At 54.4% G+C, this 17,689-nt stretch overlaps 1 protein-coding gene across 1 annotated transcript in view; it reads left to right on the plus strand.

The window, feature by feature from the left end:
- The window catches only part of TG (thyroglobulin), a 244,730-nt gene that overhangs the window by 24,512 nt on the left and 202,529 nt on the right, over nucleotides 1–17,689 (plus strand). Inside the window, exons 11-19 of the mRNA XM_040494469.1 lie at nucleotides 515–754; nucleotides 5,459–5,599; nucleotides 5,967–6,044; nucleotides 6,583–6,695; nucleotides 9,863–9,965; nucleotides 10,923–11,123; nucleotides 13,359–13,571; nucleotides 15,120–15,274; nucleotides 16,984–17,140. Coding sequence (XP_040350403.1) covers nucleotides 515–754; nucleotides 5,459–5,599; nucleotides 5,967–6,044; nucleotides 6,583–6,695; nucleotides 9,863–9,965; nucleotides 10,923–11,123; nucleotides 13,359–13,571; nucleotides 15,120–15,274; nucleotides 16,984–17,140 — 1,401 coding nt within the window. The remainder of the gene's footprint in view (nucleotides 1–514; nucleotides 755–5,458; nucleotides 5,600–5,966; nucleotides 6,045–6,582; nucleotides 6,696–9,862; nucleotides 9,966–10,922; nucleotides 11,124–13,358; nucleotides 13,572–15,119; nucleotides 15,275–16,983; nucleotides 17,141–17,689) is intronic.

A 17,689-nucleotide genomic window follows, 5' to 3' on the forward strand; every position in this document is an offset into this window, starting at 1 on the left:
CCATCCATCCACTCATCCATCCATCCATCTATCCATCCATCCATCCATCCATCCCTGTGCATCCTTCCATAGGAGGCAGCTAGTCCAGATCTCTGGTTCTAGAGTTATACTGACTAGATGAGAAATCTGAATCAACTACTTGCTAGCTAGGATGGAGCCTACGTGACTTTAAGTTTAAGTGATATGACTTCTCCATGCCTCAGTTTCTCATCTCTAACACACAGATAAGAATAGTATCTTATTGGGCTGTTGTATAGATTCAATTGGATCGTCTGTGTACATGTGCTTAGTACAATGGCTGGTGTGGAGTAGACATTAGCTATTGCTCACCTTCTTACACAGTAGGTTCTCCATAAATGTTGAGTGAAACGAAACACAAGGAACATTCCAGGCCGTAAAAAGAGCTGGGTGAAGGAAACAGCTGTGGCAGAAATGTGTGCATGCGTGTATGCGCACGTGCCTCTGGGGGGGGGGGTGGTCAAAGCGTTCAGCCACGATGTCTTTATTCCCCTAGGTCCTGGCTCTTGTGAGGAGGTGAAGTTTCGTGTCCTGCAGTTCATTAAGGAAACAGAAGACATCGTCTTGGCTTCCAACAGTTCCTGGTTCCCTCTGGGGGAGAGTTTCCTAGCGGCCAAAGGAATCCTGCTGACTGATGAGGAGCTCTCCCTTCCTCAGCTCTCTCCCTCCCGGGCCACCTTCTCAGAGAAGTTTCTGAGCGGGGGCGATTACGCCATTCGTCTGGCGGCTCAGTCCAGTGAGTCTCCTGTACTTCTGGTTTCTTGGTCCATCTCGTTGGGGAAGCAAGGGCTTGAGTTCGTGGCTCTTCAGTCCTCAGAACTTTGGCCTTGGTTTTCCCAGGCTGGGGGGGGGGTCCCTGGGAAAGAAAAGGCAAGGTGGGTTTGTGTCCCAGGCAAAGCTAGAATGGTGCACCCCTCTCCACTGTATTCCCGAATCCGCCGGCACAGCCACTTGGGCGCGGGTCCCCATGCCGCATATTGAAGATGGTGCCCATAGCCCAACAGGCAGCCACACGTACTTGCTAGAACGTGAGGGGCCCCCACCTGAAATGCTCGTGGCCTGTTCCGAAGCTTCCCTCCACTTCCACTGGGGACAAAGGAGAGGAACATTTATTACCAAGAAATGAGTGGGTTTCGGGCACCTTCCACGTGTGGTCTCAGCTAAATCTGACGGGGGCTCCAGAGAGCAGGGCTTACTGCCTGCATGTGACAGAGATACACTCGGAGGGCCGACCTCGCTCTAGCCTGTGATGGTGGCTCAACATTACTTGAAACCCACCGCTGGCCAGGCGCTGCCTGTGCTGAGTAGACGGCCGGCTCTTTGCATGTCATGCTCCAGCGCTTCCATGAGAACAGCGCTGCAGTCACCATCCGTGGTGCTTCTCAGGCCCAAGTTCACTTGCCCTAGCTGACCCAGCTCACAACCAGCAGAGCCTGGATGGTTTGGACCGCGAGCCTCTGTCCCCTGCCCAGCCGATCCCTGGTGCCCAGAGCCTGCGTCTGGCTGGTCCCGGACGCCCTGCCCTTCCTCCACCGCCCGCAGCCTCGCCGGAGGGAGGGTCCGACGGCTCCCCCAGGTCTCTCTCTGACCCCGCCCCAACTGGGCAGGGGCTGACGGTTCCTGTCCTCCCAGCATCCTGGGCTCCCTGCTCCTGGTCAGAAGATCTCAGCGCATTCCCCACCTGGGATTTTCTGGGTTCGGGTCGCACCACAGCAAAGCCGTGCTCCCCGTGATGACATCTGTGCCGAGACGAGAGTCCCCCATCCTGCAGGCCAGGGCCCCCCTGCTTCTCCCTTCAGGGATGTCTGCTGCCCCCTGGGGACGGGGGCTCAGGTGTTTTTGTTCTCTGCACCCCAGTGGGACTCGCCCAAGTGCCATGTTTGGTTCCTGCCTCTCTTCCACGCCAGTTGTCTCTTCTGGAAGATGACGCACCGCGTCTCACTCATCGTTATGTCCCCTGTCTGGGCGCAGTGCCCGGCAGACAGTGGGAGCCTGCTAAATGTTGCTAAACAGTCCTTCTTGCTTCTTTCGTCACCTCTTTCTTTCTCCTCCGTCTCCTCCCCTCCCCCATGCCCAGACACTTCTTGTCTCTGTTCCTCGGGGACTTGGGGATTTCTACTTTTGGCAAGAAACCGGGTTTTTGTTTTTGTTTTTGTTTTTCAATTTTGTCCCTGGACAGACTTGATGTCATCAGATGGATACGTGGGGTCGATGTTCCTGCAGTTGTGACCCCTGGTTAGAGAAGGGGAGAAAAAGTCGTTGGCGCCATAGAAATTTCGTTACTGAATGGTGAGCTGGCTGAACTTGACTTCAGAAGTCAAGTTAAGGAAGTCGCCGGCCCCCCCCCCGGCCCCCCCACCCCCGCAGCCACACGCTCTGATTTTGCATGTCTGAGGCGGTAGTGAAAAGAGGAAGGGTCTGTAGGGAAGAAGCAAGGGTGCACTTTTTTCTCGAATCCCTCGAGATGAGAAGAGGCGTCTCTACTCTTGCACAGGCGAGGAAGCTCTTCGTGTGTAGCCCTCCTGTCCTGGAGAGTCTGGGGATTGAAAGCCCAGGACAGACAGAGATGAAGGGTCACGGAGTGTCTTGGGCCAACAGGACACGGCAGTCGTGTCCTCGGGTCCAAGGAGGGTGAGGGAGAGACGTGGGAGTCATTTTTACCCAGCTGCTCTTGGCGTGAGCTCGGTGCTCAAGTTCTCGTGATCTAAATGTCACGCTTACCCTGTGGGGTATTAGAGCCAATTCATCAATGGGGAAACTGAGGCTCAAAGAGGTTGGGGAGCTCACTCATGACCCCGAAGATCACTCACGATAACCAAGAGGGGCTGTGCCAGGATTCAGGCAGAGGCTCATCGGCTCCCGAGCCCCATCCCGTGCACCAGGCCGCTTTCTGGGGTCCTGGTCTCCTGAGGGGATCTGACCGTGGGTTGCTGGGGTCCCCCCTGGGGAGCCGTGAGCCCGTCTCTGAGAGGAGCAAGTTGGGTGATGTGACCCTGTGTCACCCACAACCCCGTACCCCACAAGCCCACCCTGAGCGCCAGCAGGAAGGGAGAGGAGGTGGAGGGGGTCAGACCTGAGAAGGGGTCCAGGGGACAGTTCCTGGCTGCTCAGGAGGGAAATGGCGCTGGGGGGCAAATCACACTGGGGAGGGAGCGCTGGGAGACCCAGGCCCGCTAGCGTCTGTCTCACCCCCCGCCCGCCCTCCCACCCCTTCCATGCCTGCATTTCTTCTTTTCCACTCAACAAATATTTCTTTATTTTTTTTAAAAAAAAACCTTAAATTCAAGTTAGTTTACGTACAGTGTAATAATGGCTTCAGGAGTAGAACCCAGGTGATTCATCTCTTACATATGACACTCAGTGCTCATCCCAAAAAGTGCCCTCCTTAATGTCTGTCGCCCATTTACCCCAACCGCCCCCGCCTCCATCAGCCCTCAGTTTGTTCTCTGCATTTAAGAGTCTCTTGTGGTTTGCTTCCCTCTGTCTTTTTATCTTAGGTTTCCTTCCCTTCCCCTATGTTCATCTGTTTTGTTTCTTAAATTCCACATATGAGTGAAATCCTGTGATATCTGTCTTTCTCTGACTGATTTCGCTTAGCACGATACACTCTGGTTCCATCCACATTGTTGCAAATGGCAAGATTTCATTCTTTTTGATGGCCGAGTAATATTCCACTCTCTATATAAACCACATCTTTATCCATTCATCAGTCGGGGGATATTTGGACTCTTTCCATAGTCTGGCTGTTGTCGATAGTGCTGCTATAAACATTGGGGTGCTTGTGCCCCTTTGAATCAGCATTGTTGTATCCTTGGGATAAATTCCTGGTAGTGCAATTGCTGGGTGGGTCGGGTAGTTCTATTTTTAATTTTTGGGGGAACCTCCATACTCTTCTCCAGAGCGGCTGCACAAGTTTGCATTCCCACCACCAGTGCAAAAGAGATCCCCTTTCTCCGCATCCTCGCCAACATCTGTTGTTTCCTGAGCTTCAACAAATATTTTTCGAGTGCTTTCTATGAGGCAGACACAGCTCTGCCCACAAAATGAGCACAAATCTTTGCACTAAAGGGCGTAAGCGCTGGCATGGAGGGGACGAAGCAAACACATACAATGTCTAGTATGTCAGTAGTGGAGAGTGCGGTGAGGGACAGCCAGGCAGGGCAGGGGACGCCGAGCATGGAGGACGGGCACAGTCTGATGGCAGGGTGACCGTCAGCGAGTCATTTCGCCTGCCCCACCGAGCCCGTCCCGCACCCTGGGGTGACAGTGCAGACGACCTGGGCTGTTGTGAAGACCAGACCCGATTTTGTGGGGAACAAAGCCTTCGGGGGGCCGGAGCACTAAATTGTGGGAGCGTGGTGGGTGTCACCCCCTGACCTCTCGTGTTCAGAGCCACTCCGTCCACTTCCCGGCCGTGGGGCTGGGGTAGGCTACGTGATCCACCTGTTCTGTCCCCATCAGATGGGGTGATGTGACCTCTCGTAAAGGGTTGCCATGAGGATTCATCAGCTAAAACCTATATTCGGATTGTGCCTGCTGTTGTAGGACATGTTGAATAAGTGCTGTCTACGGGTCTCCCCTTTCATGGGCCAGAGGACATCTCACCGACCTAAATGGCCTCATATGAAAGTGATTTGAAAGAGGCCAGCAGTGATTCCTTCAGACTGCAGCCTACATCTATCTATCTATCTATCTATCTATCTATCTATCTTTCAACGTTTATTTATTTTTGAGACAGAGAGAGACAGAGCATGAACGGGGGAGGGGCAGAGAGAGAGGGAGACACAGAATCGGAAACAGGCTCCAGGCTCTGAGCCATCAGCCCAGAGCCCGACGCGGGGCTCGAACTCACGGACCGCGAGATCGTGACCTGGCTGAAGTCGGACGCTTAACCGACTGCGCCACCCAGGCGCCCCATCTATCTATCTATCTTTCTTTCTTTCTTTCTTTCTTTCTTTCTTTCTTTCTTTCTTTCTATCTATCTATCTATCTATCTATCTATCTTATCTTTCTATGTATCTATCTGTCTATCTATCTATCTATCTATCTAAGAGAGAGAGAGAGAGAGAGAGAGAGAGAGAGAGAGAACACATGCTCTTAAGTAAGCTCCTCCCCCAGCATGTGGAGCCCACCTTGGGGCTCGATCTCACGAACGCTGAGATCATGACCCGAGCCGAAATCAAGAGTCAGATGTTTAACCAACTGGGCCACCCCAGGCACCCCTACATTTTTATTTTTGAAGGGCAGCCTGATGAGTGCCTCTCCGCTGTTTAAGGAGCCTCTGTCCTGTTTTGGGAGGCACTGTTTGTCACATCAGTAAGAAGGCCTCCTCACGTTGGAGCAAGAATGTGCGTGGGGCCTGTCAGCGGCTGAGCCCACACTGCTGAGGCTTTTCCAGCCTTCCGGCTCACGTTTCTGCTCCCCTCTCTCCTGACTCCAGCCCTTGACTTCTATCGAAGACGCGCCTTTCTCCGGGGAGATGATTCCACGCGAGCATCCGCCCTTCTGCGGCCCGGCCCTTACGTGCCCCAGTGCGACGCGTGGGGACGTTGGGAGCCTGTGCAATGCCACGCCAGGACTGGTGAGCGGGATGGACACCACGAGGGGTGGAGTGACACCCTCCTTTTCATTTAGAGGAAAGGGCTTTGCACTGGGGCCAGTGAGCTGGACTCTGGGCCCCTCTGGCAGCTGGTGACAAATCCCTTAGTTTCTCTGGACTTTGGTTTGTGCCATTTGTGCGACGGAACTTGTGACCTGCCAGCCTGAAGGTCAAGTGCGTGGTTGCTGGGGGGGTTGGGGTGTGTGATTGTGCACATGGTGGGCAGGGGGGACGGATGGGAACCTGCTGGCCCTGCTGTGGGTGCACAGAAGGAGAGTTTTGCGCGAGACCCCTGGGGGCGAGTCCCCCAGCGCACTTCCTGAACCTCTGACCCGCGGCTCTTTCCCAGGGTACTGCTGGTGTGTGGACAGGAGGGGAGAGTACGTCCCTGCCTCGCTGACTGCCCGCTCCTCCCAGATCCCCCAGTGTAAGTGAAGCCCGAGGAACTGTCCCGCCTGACCCTGTGTATAGTCACTGTCATGTTTGTTCTAGGCTGGTCCAGCCCGTTGTTGTCACCCCACCTTGGGGATGCTCGTGGGTCAGCCCCCCCAAGCGCCCACAGTCCAGCCCCCGAGGGCCGCCAGGCCATGCTTTCCTGCATTCCCAAGTCTGGACGACTCTCATGATCTTGGTCCTTCGTGTTCTGTGCACCTCGCTTCCTAGGTGCAGAGAGTCCCCAGTGACGGTGAAAGAGCCCGGGGTCCCCTCCTCCCACCTGCTCCCGGGCATTTTCATTCACTCTTCCAGTTTTGACAACTGTCTCACACTTGCCCTACGGACCGGCCTCTCCGCATGTGGGTCTCTGTCCCTGAACCGTGGCCTGATCCTCCTCTGAGGCTCCCTCTGTCTGTGCAGGACACCTCCTTCTACCCTGACTCAAGCCTCTGACCCCCACCCCCCAGGCCCATCTGGGCTCCCTGCTCTCCCACGGCCAGTGTGTTAAGAACTCCCCTCCTCTTCCTCAGGCCCCACCGCCTGTGAGGCATCTCGAACCAGTGGGCTGCTTTCCAGTTGGAAACAGGCTGGGTCCCAGGGAAACCCGTCTCCAAAAGACCTGTTCATCCCAACCTGCCTAGAGGTAAGGCTCTGAGAGCACAGGGATGGTTTGAGGAGGGCAGCCAGAGCTTTCTCATGTACACTGGGGATGATTTTTCTAGTTCTCAGTATACTTGTTTTACTTAAAAACTCCTAGGTCATTCTTTACCCTGACAGACCCTGGCTGTGTGACCTTGGGCAATTTGCTTACCTTCTCTGTGCTCCAGTTTGCTTTATCTTATCCTAAGATTGGGCCACACTTTTATCCTGCCTAGTGCTAGGATTGTTCGGAGGCCCCAAGGAAACATTTTCCATTTCTTTGCAGAATAAATCTGCATGTCTATAGTTGGTGACATATTTACCCTAAAGTCATCCTGGCCACATTGTATGGCCAGTATATCTGTTTCTTCATATAAATGGGAGGCATTAGAATGTTACCTGCTTTACATTGCTGGATGGGTGCAGAACTGATGTAAAAAGCCCCCGAAGGAAGGATTCTTGCTGGAGTCTTAACCACTTACATGCCGAGTGATGGCAATCTCTGCTCGGCCCCTAGAAGTTTCTGAAAGCGAGATGACTACAAATCACTGAGCAAAAGTTTTCTTATTATTATTCTTTATTATTGTTGCTGTTTGGAACTGTGACGATGGACCCCAGTTATTACTGATTTTTGTAGAGAAATTGGCCTCTTTAGCCTTTTATCTTGGCTAACAACCCCCGATGGCTGCAATAGAAGTCTGTTCCATTGTCCTGGGTACCGGCCTCTGTTGGCACAGAGGGTGAGGTGGAGACCACAGTTTCTGACAGAGGGAAAAGTGATTCTGAGCAGGCTGTGATCAGGTGGTCTCCTGGCCTGCCTCCTATGGAGGCCCCAGGTGCTAGGGAACAGGACCCAAGCCTTCCACAACCCAAACTGGGTAGCTGTGCCTTTGACCCAAGTCCCTAGGAAAGGTTAAGTTAACGACTAGAATGTTCTCAATTTTTTTATTAATGCCACACATTTTATTTATTTAATTTCATTAATTAGTTAATTAATTTCATATGAAATTTATTGTCAAATTGGTTTCCATACAACACCCAGGGCTCATCCCAACAGGTGCCCTCCTCAGTATCCATCACCCCCCCTCCCCTCCCTCCCACTCCCATCAACCATCAGTTTATTCTCAGTTTTTAAGAGTCTCTATGTTTTGGCTCCCACCCTCTCTTTTTTTTTTTCCTTCCCCTCCCCCATGGTCTTCTGTTAAGTTTCTCAGGATCCACATAAGAGTGAAAACATACGTATGACTTATTTCACTTTCTCTGTAAGACTTATTTCACTTAGCATAACACTCTCCAGTTCCATCCACATTGCTACAAGAGGCCAGATTTCATTCTTTCTCATTGCCACGTGGTATTCCATTGTGTATATAAACCACAATTTCTTTATCCATTTGTCAGTTGATGTACATTTAGGCTCTTTCCATAATTTGGCTGCTGTTGAGAGTGCTGCTATAAACATTGGGGTACAAGTGCCCCTATGTGTCAGCACTTTTCTATCCCTTGGGTAAATTCCTAGCAGTGCTATTGCTGGGTCATAGGGTAGATCTGTTTTTAATTTTTTGAGGAACCTCCACAGTTTTCCAGAGTGGCTGCACCAGTTTGCATTCCCACCAACAGTGCGAGAGGGTTCCTGTTTCTCCACATCCTCTCCAGCATCTATAGTTTCCTGATTTGTTCATTTTGGCCACTCTGACCGGCGTGAGGTGATATCTGAGTGTGGTTTTGATTTGTATTTCCCTGATGAGGAGCGACGTTGAGCATCTTTTCATGTGCCTGTTGGCCATCCAGATGTCTTCTTTAGAGAAGTGTCTATTCATGTTTTCTGCCCATTTCTTCACGGGATGATTTGTTTTTCGGGTGTGGAGTTTGGTGAGTTCTTCATAGATTTTGGATACTAGCCCTTTGTCCGATATGTCATTTGCAAATATCTTTTCCCATTCCGTCAGTTGCCTTTTAGTTTTGTTGATTGTTTCCTTTGCAGTGCAGAAGCTTTTTATCTTCATGAGGTCCCAATAGTTCATTTTTGCTTTTAATTCCTTTGCCTTTGGAGATGTGTCAAGTAAGAAATTTCTGCGGCTGAGGTCAGAGAGGTTTTTTCCTGCTTTCTTCTCTAGGGTTTTGATGGTTTCCTGTCTCGCTAGAAAGTTCTCAATTTGAAGCCTTTGTCCCATAACATTTTCTCAAACCTTTCACTTGGCTTTGAATCTTACCTGTTTGGATTATAAGGCATGTAACCAGGGGCATATCATCTGATTTCTCTGGGCCTCTCTGGGTAGAATGGGGACAGCAGGGTCCCTGCCTCCTAGGGACGCAGTGACACCCTGGGAGTGGGGGTGATTCGCACAGAGTGGCCTTTGTGGTCATGTTCCCTGTGAATGTCGAGTGTTATTACTGTCATTTCTTGCCTGTGAACAAGGCACAGCAGAGTATGATGTGAAAAGCAGCCAACAGAAGCTCAGGGAAACAGTGACAGGTAGCTTGGGGCTGCTGGTGTTCTCCAGCACCCTGCTTCCTCTTAGGGTTTTCCGTTACAGATGCAGGAGATGTAACACTTTCTACCACCAAGAGTTCCTAGAAGGAGTGTGTGCAAACATCAATCTAGTCCTGCCTCTTTTTTTTTTAGCGGGGAAACTGAGGCCCCACTGGCCTTGCTCTGTGTTCCGCAGGTGGTCCCAGGACAGTCTGGGAGAGACGGGCCTGGCCAGATAAGGTCTGGGTGGCTGTCTTCTACTGATCCCCTCATTGTTACAGGTGCCAAAGGTCCCCTTCCTTCTAGGGACGCGTGCTGAAAATCGTTTCTGGACCTGGGGGGAGCTTGGTTCAGGACAGTGGCTGGGCTTTGGGGCCGGATGGGTTTAGACCCAGCCCGGCCCCACCATTCTCTCCCTATGGGACGTTGCTCTGTCTCCTCCCCTCTCTGAGCCTCAGTTTCCCCCACCCGAAAATGAGAACGCTGTGGGCCTGGCCTCATGGGGTTGTGGTAACCATCAATTAAGGAGCGGATGTAAAGGGTCTGGACCAGGATAGCGTCTTCTCCGCCTCGCCTCTCTCTGTTTGGTGAAACCGTCCCCGGTGGTTTCGGCAAGGGACATTCTGGACATCTGCCCACCGACCTGTGGGCTGCAAAAACGTCTTCCCTGGGGTGAAGACATGAGCTCGGCTTTGTCTCAGACAGGAGAGTTTGCCAGGCTGCAGGAGTCGGAGGCCGGCGCCTGGTGTGTGGACCCAGCCTCGGGAGCGGGCCTGCCTCTGGCCACCAACAGCAGCGCCCCGTGTGAGTGGCTGCCCCTCCCCCTGCCCCAACCCCGCCATGAGCGCTGCCTCCAGCTCCCCGCTGTGCTGCTTCCAGAGCTGTGGGAGCCTCTGGCCTCCCTGGGCCTCAGTTTTCTCATCTGTAAAATAGGGGCAGTAGGCCCTCACCTCCGTGGGTTCTTGAGAAAGACACGCGTGGCAGGGAGTGGGCTGTGCTTTGTAACCAAGACATGCAAACCGGCTCTGGTCCCCATTAAAGTGGCGCTGAGGCCACAACCAGCCCCTGCCTCGCCCCTTGCCACCCCCACCCCGCCTCAGCCCCGCAGCCTGGGTTCCGCACCGAAGTCACCAGGGTGTCCCCCAAGTGCCAATGTGCTCTGCCTCCTCCAGGGTCCTCGGGGCCCAGGCTCCTCCCCGTGGCCCATCGGCCCCTGCATGTCGGGCTCCCGCTCCTCTCTTTGCTTTTCTTGTCTCGTCATCTCTGGCGCTCAGGACCCGGGTGTTGTAAACTACGGCCAGACTTTTCAAGAAGGGGGATGCTGGCTTCCCTCTGGGCCTTCACGTGCGTTTCTGCTTCAGTCCCCTCCCCACCCCCGCTTCCTACACGGATCACGTGTCAGTCCCTACAGGACGCCTTCGCGGCCTCCCTTCCAGAGCTGAGCGCCGTGCCTTTCTGCGGGTTCCCAAACTGCCCTGCGCATGGCCTGTGGTCCCCCCATCACTCTCAGCCACAATCCCTCCCTCCCTCCCTAAATCTCCTTAAAGACACGAAGTTCCTGGAGGGCAGAGAGAGAGAGAGAGAGAGTGTGTGTGTGCGCGCGCTTGTAGGGGAGTCTGGATTTGGGCGGGGTGCCTTCTTTGGCCTGTCCTAGTCCAGCACCCCAGACCCTGGAGGGCCCTGCAGGTGGGTGTGACAGGTGGCGGTGGGTGGAGGCACCTCTGTGGGCCATGGGCCCATTTGGCTTGTCTTTGTGTCCAGGCCCGAGCCTCTGTGACGTGCTCCCGAGTGGAGTCCTCCCCAGGAGAGCCAGCTCGGGCTCTACCCCAGCCTGTGGGGCAGAGGACGGACGCTCTTCCCCCGTGCGCTGCGACCCGGCCCAGGGCAGCTGCTGGTGTGTCCTCGCCACCGGAGAAGAGGTGCCTGGGACCCGCGAGGCCGGGCGCCAGCCAGCCTGTGAAAGTAAGCTGTGACCCCCGAGGGGCTCCCCTGGGCTGCTGGGTGGGTGTGCCACTCATCTCTTCCCTTACGCAGGCTGGGGAGGACTCTTGAGGCACCAGGACAGGGCAGGTGGGGGGGCAGACAGGGAAGGGCTGGAGGGATGTGGTTTCAGATGATTCCCATGACGCCAACACTCGTGTCTACAAGTGGATGGGTGTATCCCCCTCTCTAAACAGCACCAGGCTGGGGCGCTGGGGTGGTTCCGTCGGTCAAGCGTCCGTCTTGGGCTCAGGTCATGATCTCACGGTCCGTGGGTTCGAGCCCCATGTCGGGTTCTGTGCTGACAGCTCGGAGCCTGGAGCCTGCTTCGGAGTCTGTGTCTCCCTCTCTCTCTGCCCCTGCCCTGCTCACGCTCTCTCTCTCTCAAAAATAAATAAACATTACAAAAAAACCCAGGGCGCCTGGGTGGCTCAGTTGGTTAAGCATCCTCCTTCGGCTCAGGGCATGATCTCATGGTCCGTGAGTTCGAGCCCCACGTCGGGCTCTGTGCTGACAGCTCGGAGCCTGGAGCCTGCTTTGGATTCTGTGTCTCCCTCTCTCTCTGCCCCTCCCCTGGTCTCGTGCTCTGTCTGTCTCTCTCTCTCAAAATAAATAAACATTAAAAAAATATTTGAAAAAATAAACAGCACCAGGCTAATACTTGCTACTAAGGGGAAGTGTGGCCCTTGCCTGCTAGGGTAGCGGTTAGTTTCAAAGGACCTGTGCCCAAGTCCTGGCCCTGTGTCTCTAGACTTCCATTTCTTCATCTATAAAAGGAGGGTGAAAATGCCACGGCTACCAACTTCATAGGCTTGTTTTGAGGAAGGTAAATTAAGTGTCAATCATGACAGAGTTTCACAAACTCTACAATTCATGGTAGATATCAGACATCACGGGGGTAGGAAGCTTACCCTTGTAATACACCAAGAGCTGTTTCCTTGCTCTGAAAGGGTTAATTCACATCCTGAGATTCCCAGTGCAGGCGATGATGTGTTCTTGTTGTTAACAATCATCGTCATCATCATCATCAGGACCCACATTAATGACTATTTGTCTGTCATGTGCCAGTAACTCCTCTAAGCTCTTTATGTCCCTTAACGCATCTTGATTCACACCATCCTTCGGAGGTAGGCAATATCGCTGTCCTCACCATTTTATGGGTGAGAAAACGGAGTCACAGAGAAGTTAATTGACTCGCTATAGGGCGCTCAATGATCCCACTGAGTGTGTCTGTTCTTTCGTTTACTCGTTCAGCCACTTATTTAACGTACATTCCTGGAGCTTGTGTTCTGGGTGAACAGGGAGGGGCGCCCTCTTTCCTCCCTGGCTCCGTGCAGCGGGGAGACCAGCGTGCACATGATTAGTCTTGAATGACTGACAGCATGGAGGCCTGAGAGCTCGCTAAGTTCGCCCTGGGGAACCGCAGAAGGTGTAGAAGGCAGGAGATGTTGAGTTGATGATGGAGGCTTGAAAAAAAGGAATATTCTAGGCAGCTGGGCAGGCAGAGGGAAGGGCATGGGACGTTCAGGGAAGGGGAGACCCGCGAAGGTAGAGCGGCAGGAGGAGAAGAGATGAGAGGAGGGGGGAGGGGAGGAGAGGAGAGGAGAGGGAATGGTGGGTCAGTGGCCCTCAGGGCAGTTGAGAGCCCTGTCCAGCTTCGCTGCAGCTTCTGTGCTGACAGCAGGGACTGGATGGGTTGTCTGATCCCGGAGGCGGGGAGCCTGGTGCAGAAGCTTCCGTAGGTAGCAGTTTGGGAACCGGTGGCTGACCCTAAAGGAAGGAAGTGCACGGAGATGAAAAGTCGGGACAGGTGATCTGCAGCCCTTGCTGGTCTGCGGCAGAGGGGACGGGACCATCTAAGGTGCTGCCACATGTGTGGCTTGGGACAACTGGGGTTCGTCATGGGTGGAGCTCGGGACACCGAAGCTGGGGGAGACGCGGCCGCAGGCGAGGAGGTCGGGTGTGCTGGCTCTGGGGTGGAGAGGCCCCCTGGCAACTGGATGTCCAGATGGGAAGGAGCTGCGGGGACCCAAGCTGGGCACGAAGATGTGGGAGAGGGTGCGCTCAGAAGTCTGTTAAAGCAGGAGGATGGGCTCACCCGAGAGGAGGGCGGGGAGGGAGGGGGCCCCGGGAGGTCAAGGCTGGGAAAGGGCGAAAGGGGAGACGTCAGGCCCCCCTTGTGCGAGTGGCACCCACAGCGGCCCTCTTTGCTTCTAGGCCCCCAGTGCCCGCTACCGTTCAACACGTCGGATGTGGCTGGTGGAGCGATCCTGTGTGAGCGAGCCGCGGGCCCCGGGGGATCCGCCATCCAGCGGTGCCAGCTGCGATGCCTCCGGGGCTACTGGAGTGCGTTCCCGCCAGGGCCCCTGCTATGTGGCCTCGAGGAGGGACGCTGGGTGTCACAGCCGCCCCAGCCCCACGCCTGCCAGCGTGAGTGTCTGCCCCGCACCCTGCTTTCTCCCTTGGGGCTCAGGGCTGAGCACCTGCATTCTCCCCGCCCGAGGGTAGCATTTCCACGGTGAGCCAGGCGGCATCAGGAACAGGAGAGGGGGCCCAATAAAGTGTTTTCTTTCTTTCTTCTTTTTTTAATTAAAAAACACTCGTTTATTTTTGGGAGGACGCAAGTGGGAGAGGGGCCGAAACGGGGACAGAGGATCTGCGCTGACAGGCTGACAGCAGAGAGCCCGATGCGGGGCTCAAACTCAGAAACTGCGAGATCACGGAAGTCGGACGTTCAACCGACTGAGCCAGTCAGGTGCCCCAGCATTTTCTTTTAGAAGGAGCAGATGTGTTTCACAGACTCCTAGGGTTGCGCTTTCTTTTGGGACAATCTGCTCCTTGGGAGAACTGCCATCATTTCAGGCTTTCCTGGGATGCCTTGGATACAGAAGTGTGTTCGGGAGGTAGGTGTTCCAATGGCCTTATTGGCTACTCTGGTGTTGACAAGCTCAGAGCTGTTTGTCTGGACTCTGAGCCACTGGCCTCACTCCCGGGTCCATCTGGGGCTCCACACCTAATGCCTGGCAGATCTGGGGCTGGACCCTGCTCCGGGGGGGCGGGGGGGGGCACCAGTTCTGGTCCCTGTGTGCCTGGGCCCTGTTTGAAGATGGGCAGAGCCCCTTTTCCCTGGTCTCCCACGGAACCTGTTCTTACACCCCCACAGCTGTGAGGCAGCATTGAGCTCTGACTGCCTCTGCCTTGGCTAAGGCTGGCCACAGTTACTCACAGCCCGGCAGAGCATGGGCGGATGCCGGGACCGGGCACTGGGTCCGCCCAGGGCAATGGGGTGGTGTCTGAGAGAGAGGGAGACCCAGATCCTGGGATGGTCACAAGGTTCCGGGGGGTTCGCAGAGTGTCAAAAGGCAGTATTTCTGGCGAATTTCTGGGATAGAAAATGGTATCCATAAAAAGGCCAGTATGATTTGGACAAATAAGTGGTCTGTCCCCCTGGCTGTGACAAAGTGGCCTAAGCCGAAACTAAGACCAGGCTTGTCAAGACTGGCTCTAGAGCCAGGCACTTGGGAGAAGAGGGGCACGAGCCTCGAGCTCTTACAGTTAAGTGCAGGGCCACTGTGTACGACTGTGCAGGTTGCGCACTGAGCAACCTTAGAGTGCGTCTCTCATACAGTCTGTGGGGTCTCCCCTTAATTGGCAACATCGTATGCGGTGGCCCTGTTGGAATGCAAGGTAATGTGGCAGACTTACCAAGAAGAATGTCCCAGCCCGCCCCCCCCCCCACCCCCAAGAATGTCAAGCAGCCTGGTTTAGAGGCCGAGGCCGGACTGAGCTCGCTGGGAGGGTGCGTGCTCAGTAATTTCAGAGAGAAACCACCGTGCCGGGAAGGGGGCCATGCAAGCTGGGAGTGCTTGTGCGTTCCGAGCTAAAGGAAGAAGGGCTCCTTTTGCAGAGGCAAAACCAAAGAGGAGAGTCTCACGGGTCTGCTGTCCGCGTCTGCTGACCTCTGGCGCTTGCCTGCAGGGCCCCAGCTGTGGCAGACCGTCCAGACCCGAGCGCGGGTCCTGCTCCGGCTCCCGCCAGGCAAGATGTGCAGCGCCGACTACGCGGGCTTGCTGCCGGCTTTCCGGGTCTTCATATCAGACGAGCTCGTGGCCCGGGGCTTCTGCCAGATCCAGGTGTGCGCCTGGCCTCCCGCGCGGGCGGGGGCTCGGACTGGGCTCGGGGTCACCGTGTCCAGGGGGCCTCGGGGCTCAAGGGAACCTAGGGTCCCGCTCCCGCTCATTCTACAGATAGGCAAACCGAGGTTCACCCTGAGAGAGTCCTTTGGCCAAGGCTAATTACGTAGCGACAGGGATGGAATCCGCACTCCTTACCGGCGCTCCTTTCTGCATAAAGGTGACAAACCAAACGTGTGCCGAGCACTTACCGTGTGGCGAGCCCCGTGCGCTGTTGGCCCGGACTAGCAATGCTCGTGGGGATCCTATTACTGTTCCCGTTTTGCGGATGAGGGGGCTGAAGCCTGGAGGGTTAACGTAATTGTCCAGAGTGACACAGCTGGGGATGGTGGAGACAGGCAGATGACCTGGGGACAGAGCTGTGAACGCCCGTGCCGTCCTACCAGCACCTGCGGAGGAAGGGTCCGGGAACGGGGTGCAGGAAGACTGAAACGCCAGGATGCGCACCCTGAACCACTGTGCCAGACGTGTCTTGACCAAACCTGCCGGAAGGCATTATGGATTCCCCCTGGAAGGAAGATGCTGCCTTCCAGAGTCTTTAGCTGTGTAATAGGCAAAGGCTTCTGTGATTTGAAGTCACAAGTATTCACAGAGGGAGTCTTTAAAAGTCACTCAATTAGGGGCTCCTGGGTGGCTGAGTCGGTTGAGCGACCGACTTCGGCTCAGGTCACGATCTCACGGTCTGTGAGTTCGAGCCCCGCGTCGGGCTCTGTGCTGACAGCTCGGAGCCTGGAGCCTGCCTTGGATTCTGGTTCTCTCTCTCTCTCTCTCTGCTCCTCCCCTGCTCATGCTCTGTCTCTCTCTGTCTCAGAAGTAAATAAACATTAAAAAATAAATAAATAAAAGTCACTCAATTAAATAAGTGACTCGTTCTGCTCCAAGCTTGTTAGCTCAGAGAGCAACGCAGTTTTAACACCTCATGCTAAGAATTTTGGAGAACGTACATTTTCACGAAAACAGATACAGACAGTTGTGATTCTAAAACAAAGAGAAACATACTTTGTCCCCTTTTATTCAAAGAAATGTACTTGGCAACAATGGCAGTGATAGCTATTCATTGTTGAGCCCTGACTGTGTCCCTGGAACCATTCTAGAAATTGTACATTTCTTGTCTCTAATTTATGTCAGCACCCTGCTCAGTGGGCCTTAGTGGCCCTTGATTTCTAAGTGTATTAACTAAAGCCCACTGAGGGTACGTAAGTTGCCCAAGTTGGATAGCTAATCCAGGTCTGTTTAGACTCTTTCGTTGCACCAAGTTCTTTCTTTCCTTCTTTCCTCCTTCCATGTAACAAATGTTTGAGTGCCTATTACAGGCTGGGCATGATTGTAGGCCCTGAGGATTGTCAAAGACGAACAAAGCCAAACGCTAGTTAAAGTGGTCGGGACGGATTTTAATCAGTAATATACTAATGCAACAGGGAAAAAAGAATCCGGCGTGAACCGGGATGAACTTTGATTTGTGCGGAGATGACTGGACCCTCATGGTTCTCAGAGGGAAAGGGGGTTGATGGTGCCTTTTGCCCCCTCGGGTGGGTTGAAGGGAGGTTGGAAGGAAGTAGCATCCACCACGTTCTGGCGCCTCGTGTGGGCTCAGCGAAGCTGCCTCCCAACTCCGCGTTCTAGAACTAAAGATATCTGTCTCCATGCAGGCAAAGACTTTTGGGAGCCCCGTTTCCATTCCCGTCTGCGATGGTTCCACGGTGCAGGTGGAATGTGTGAGTGGCGAGCGTTTAGGAGTGAATGTCACGTGGAAATTGCGGCTCCAGGACGTTCCCCCAGCCTCTCTTCCTGATGTGCGTGACATCGGTATGTTTTCCTGTGCTTCTGCCTTGATGGCATGCAGCCTCTCTGAGACTCAGTTTCTCCATCTGTCACATGCCGGTGGAGCCTGTAATGCCTTCCTACGAGGATCTAGTGAGAGAATGATGTACTTGGCCCTTGGAGGCGCCAGTGATTAAAAAGTACATAAGGGGTTCCTGGGTGGCTCAGTCGGTGAAGCGTCCGACTTCGGCTCAGGTCATGATGTCGCAGTCCGTGAGTTCGAGCCCTGCATCGGGCTCTGTGCTGACAGCTCAGAGCCTGGAGCCTGTTTCAGATTCTGTGTCTCCCTCTCTCTGACCCTCCCCTGTTCATGCTCTCTCTGTCTCAAAAATAAATAAATGTTAAAAAAAAAATTTAAGGGGCACCTGGGTGGCGCAGTCGGTTGAGCGTCCGACTTCAGCCAGGTCACGATCTCGCGGTCCGTGAGTTCGAGCCCCGCGTCAGGCTCTGGGCCGATGGCTCAGAGCCTGGAGCCTGTTTCCGATCCTGTGTCTCCCTCTCTCTCTGCCCCTCCCCCGTTCATGCTCTGTCTCT

Source organism: Herpailurus yagouaroundi, unplaced genomic scaffold (genome assembly GCF_014898765.1).
Source record: "Herpailurus yagouaroundi ecotype Mexico unplaced genomic scaffold, PumYag 186, whole genome shotgun sequence".
Taxonomy (NCBI): Eukaryota; Metazoa; Chordata; class Mammalia; order Carnivora; family Felidae; genus Herpailurus; species Herpailurus yagouaroundi.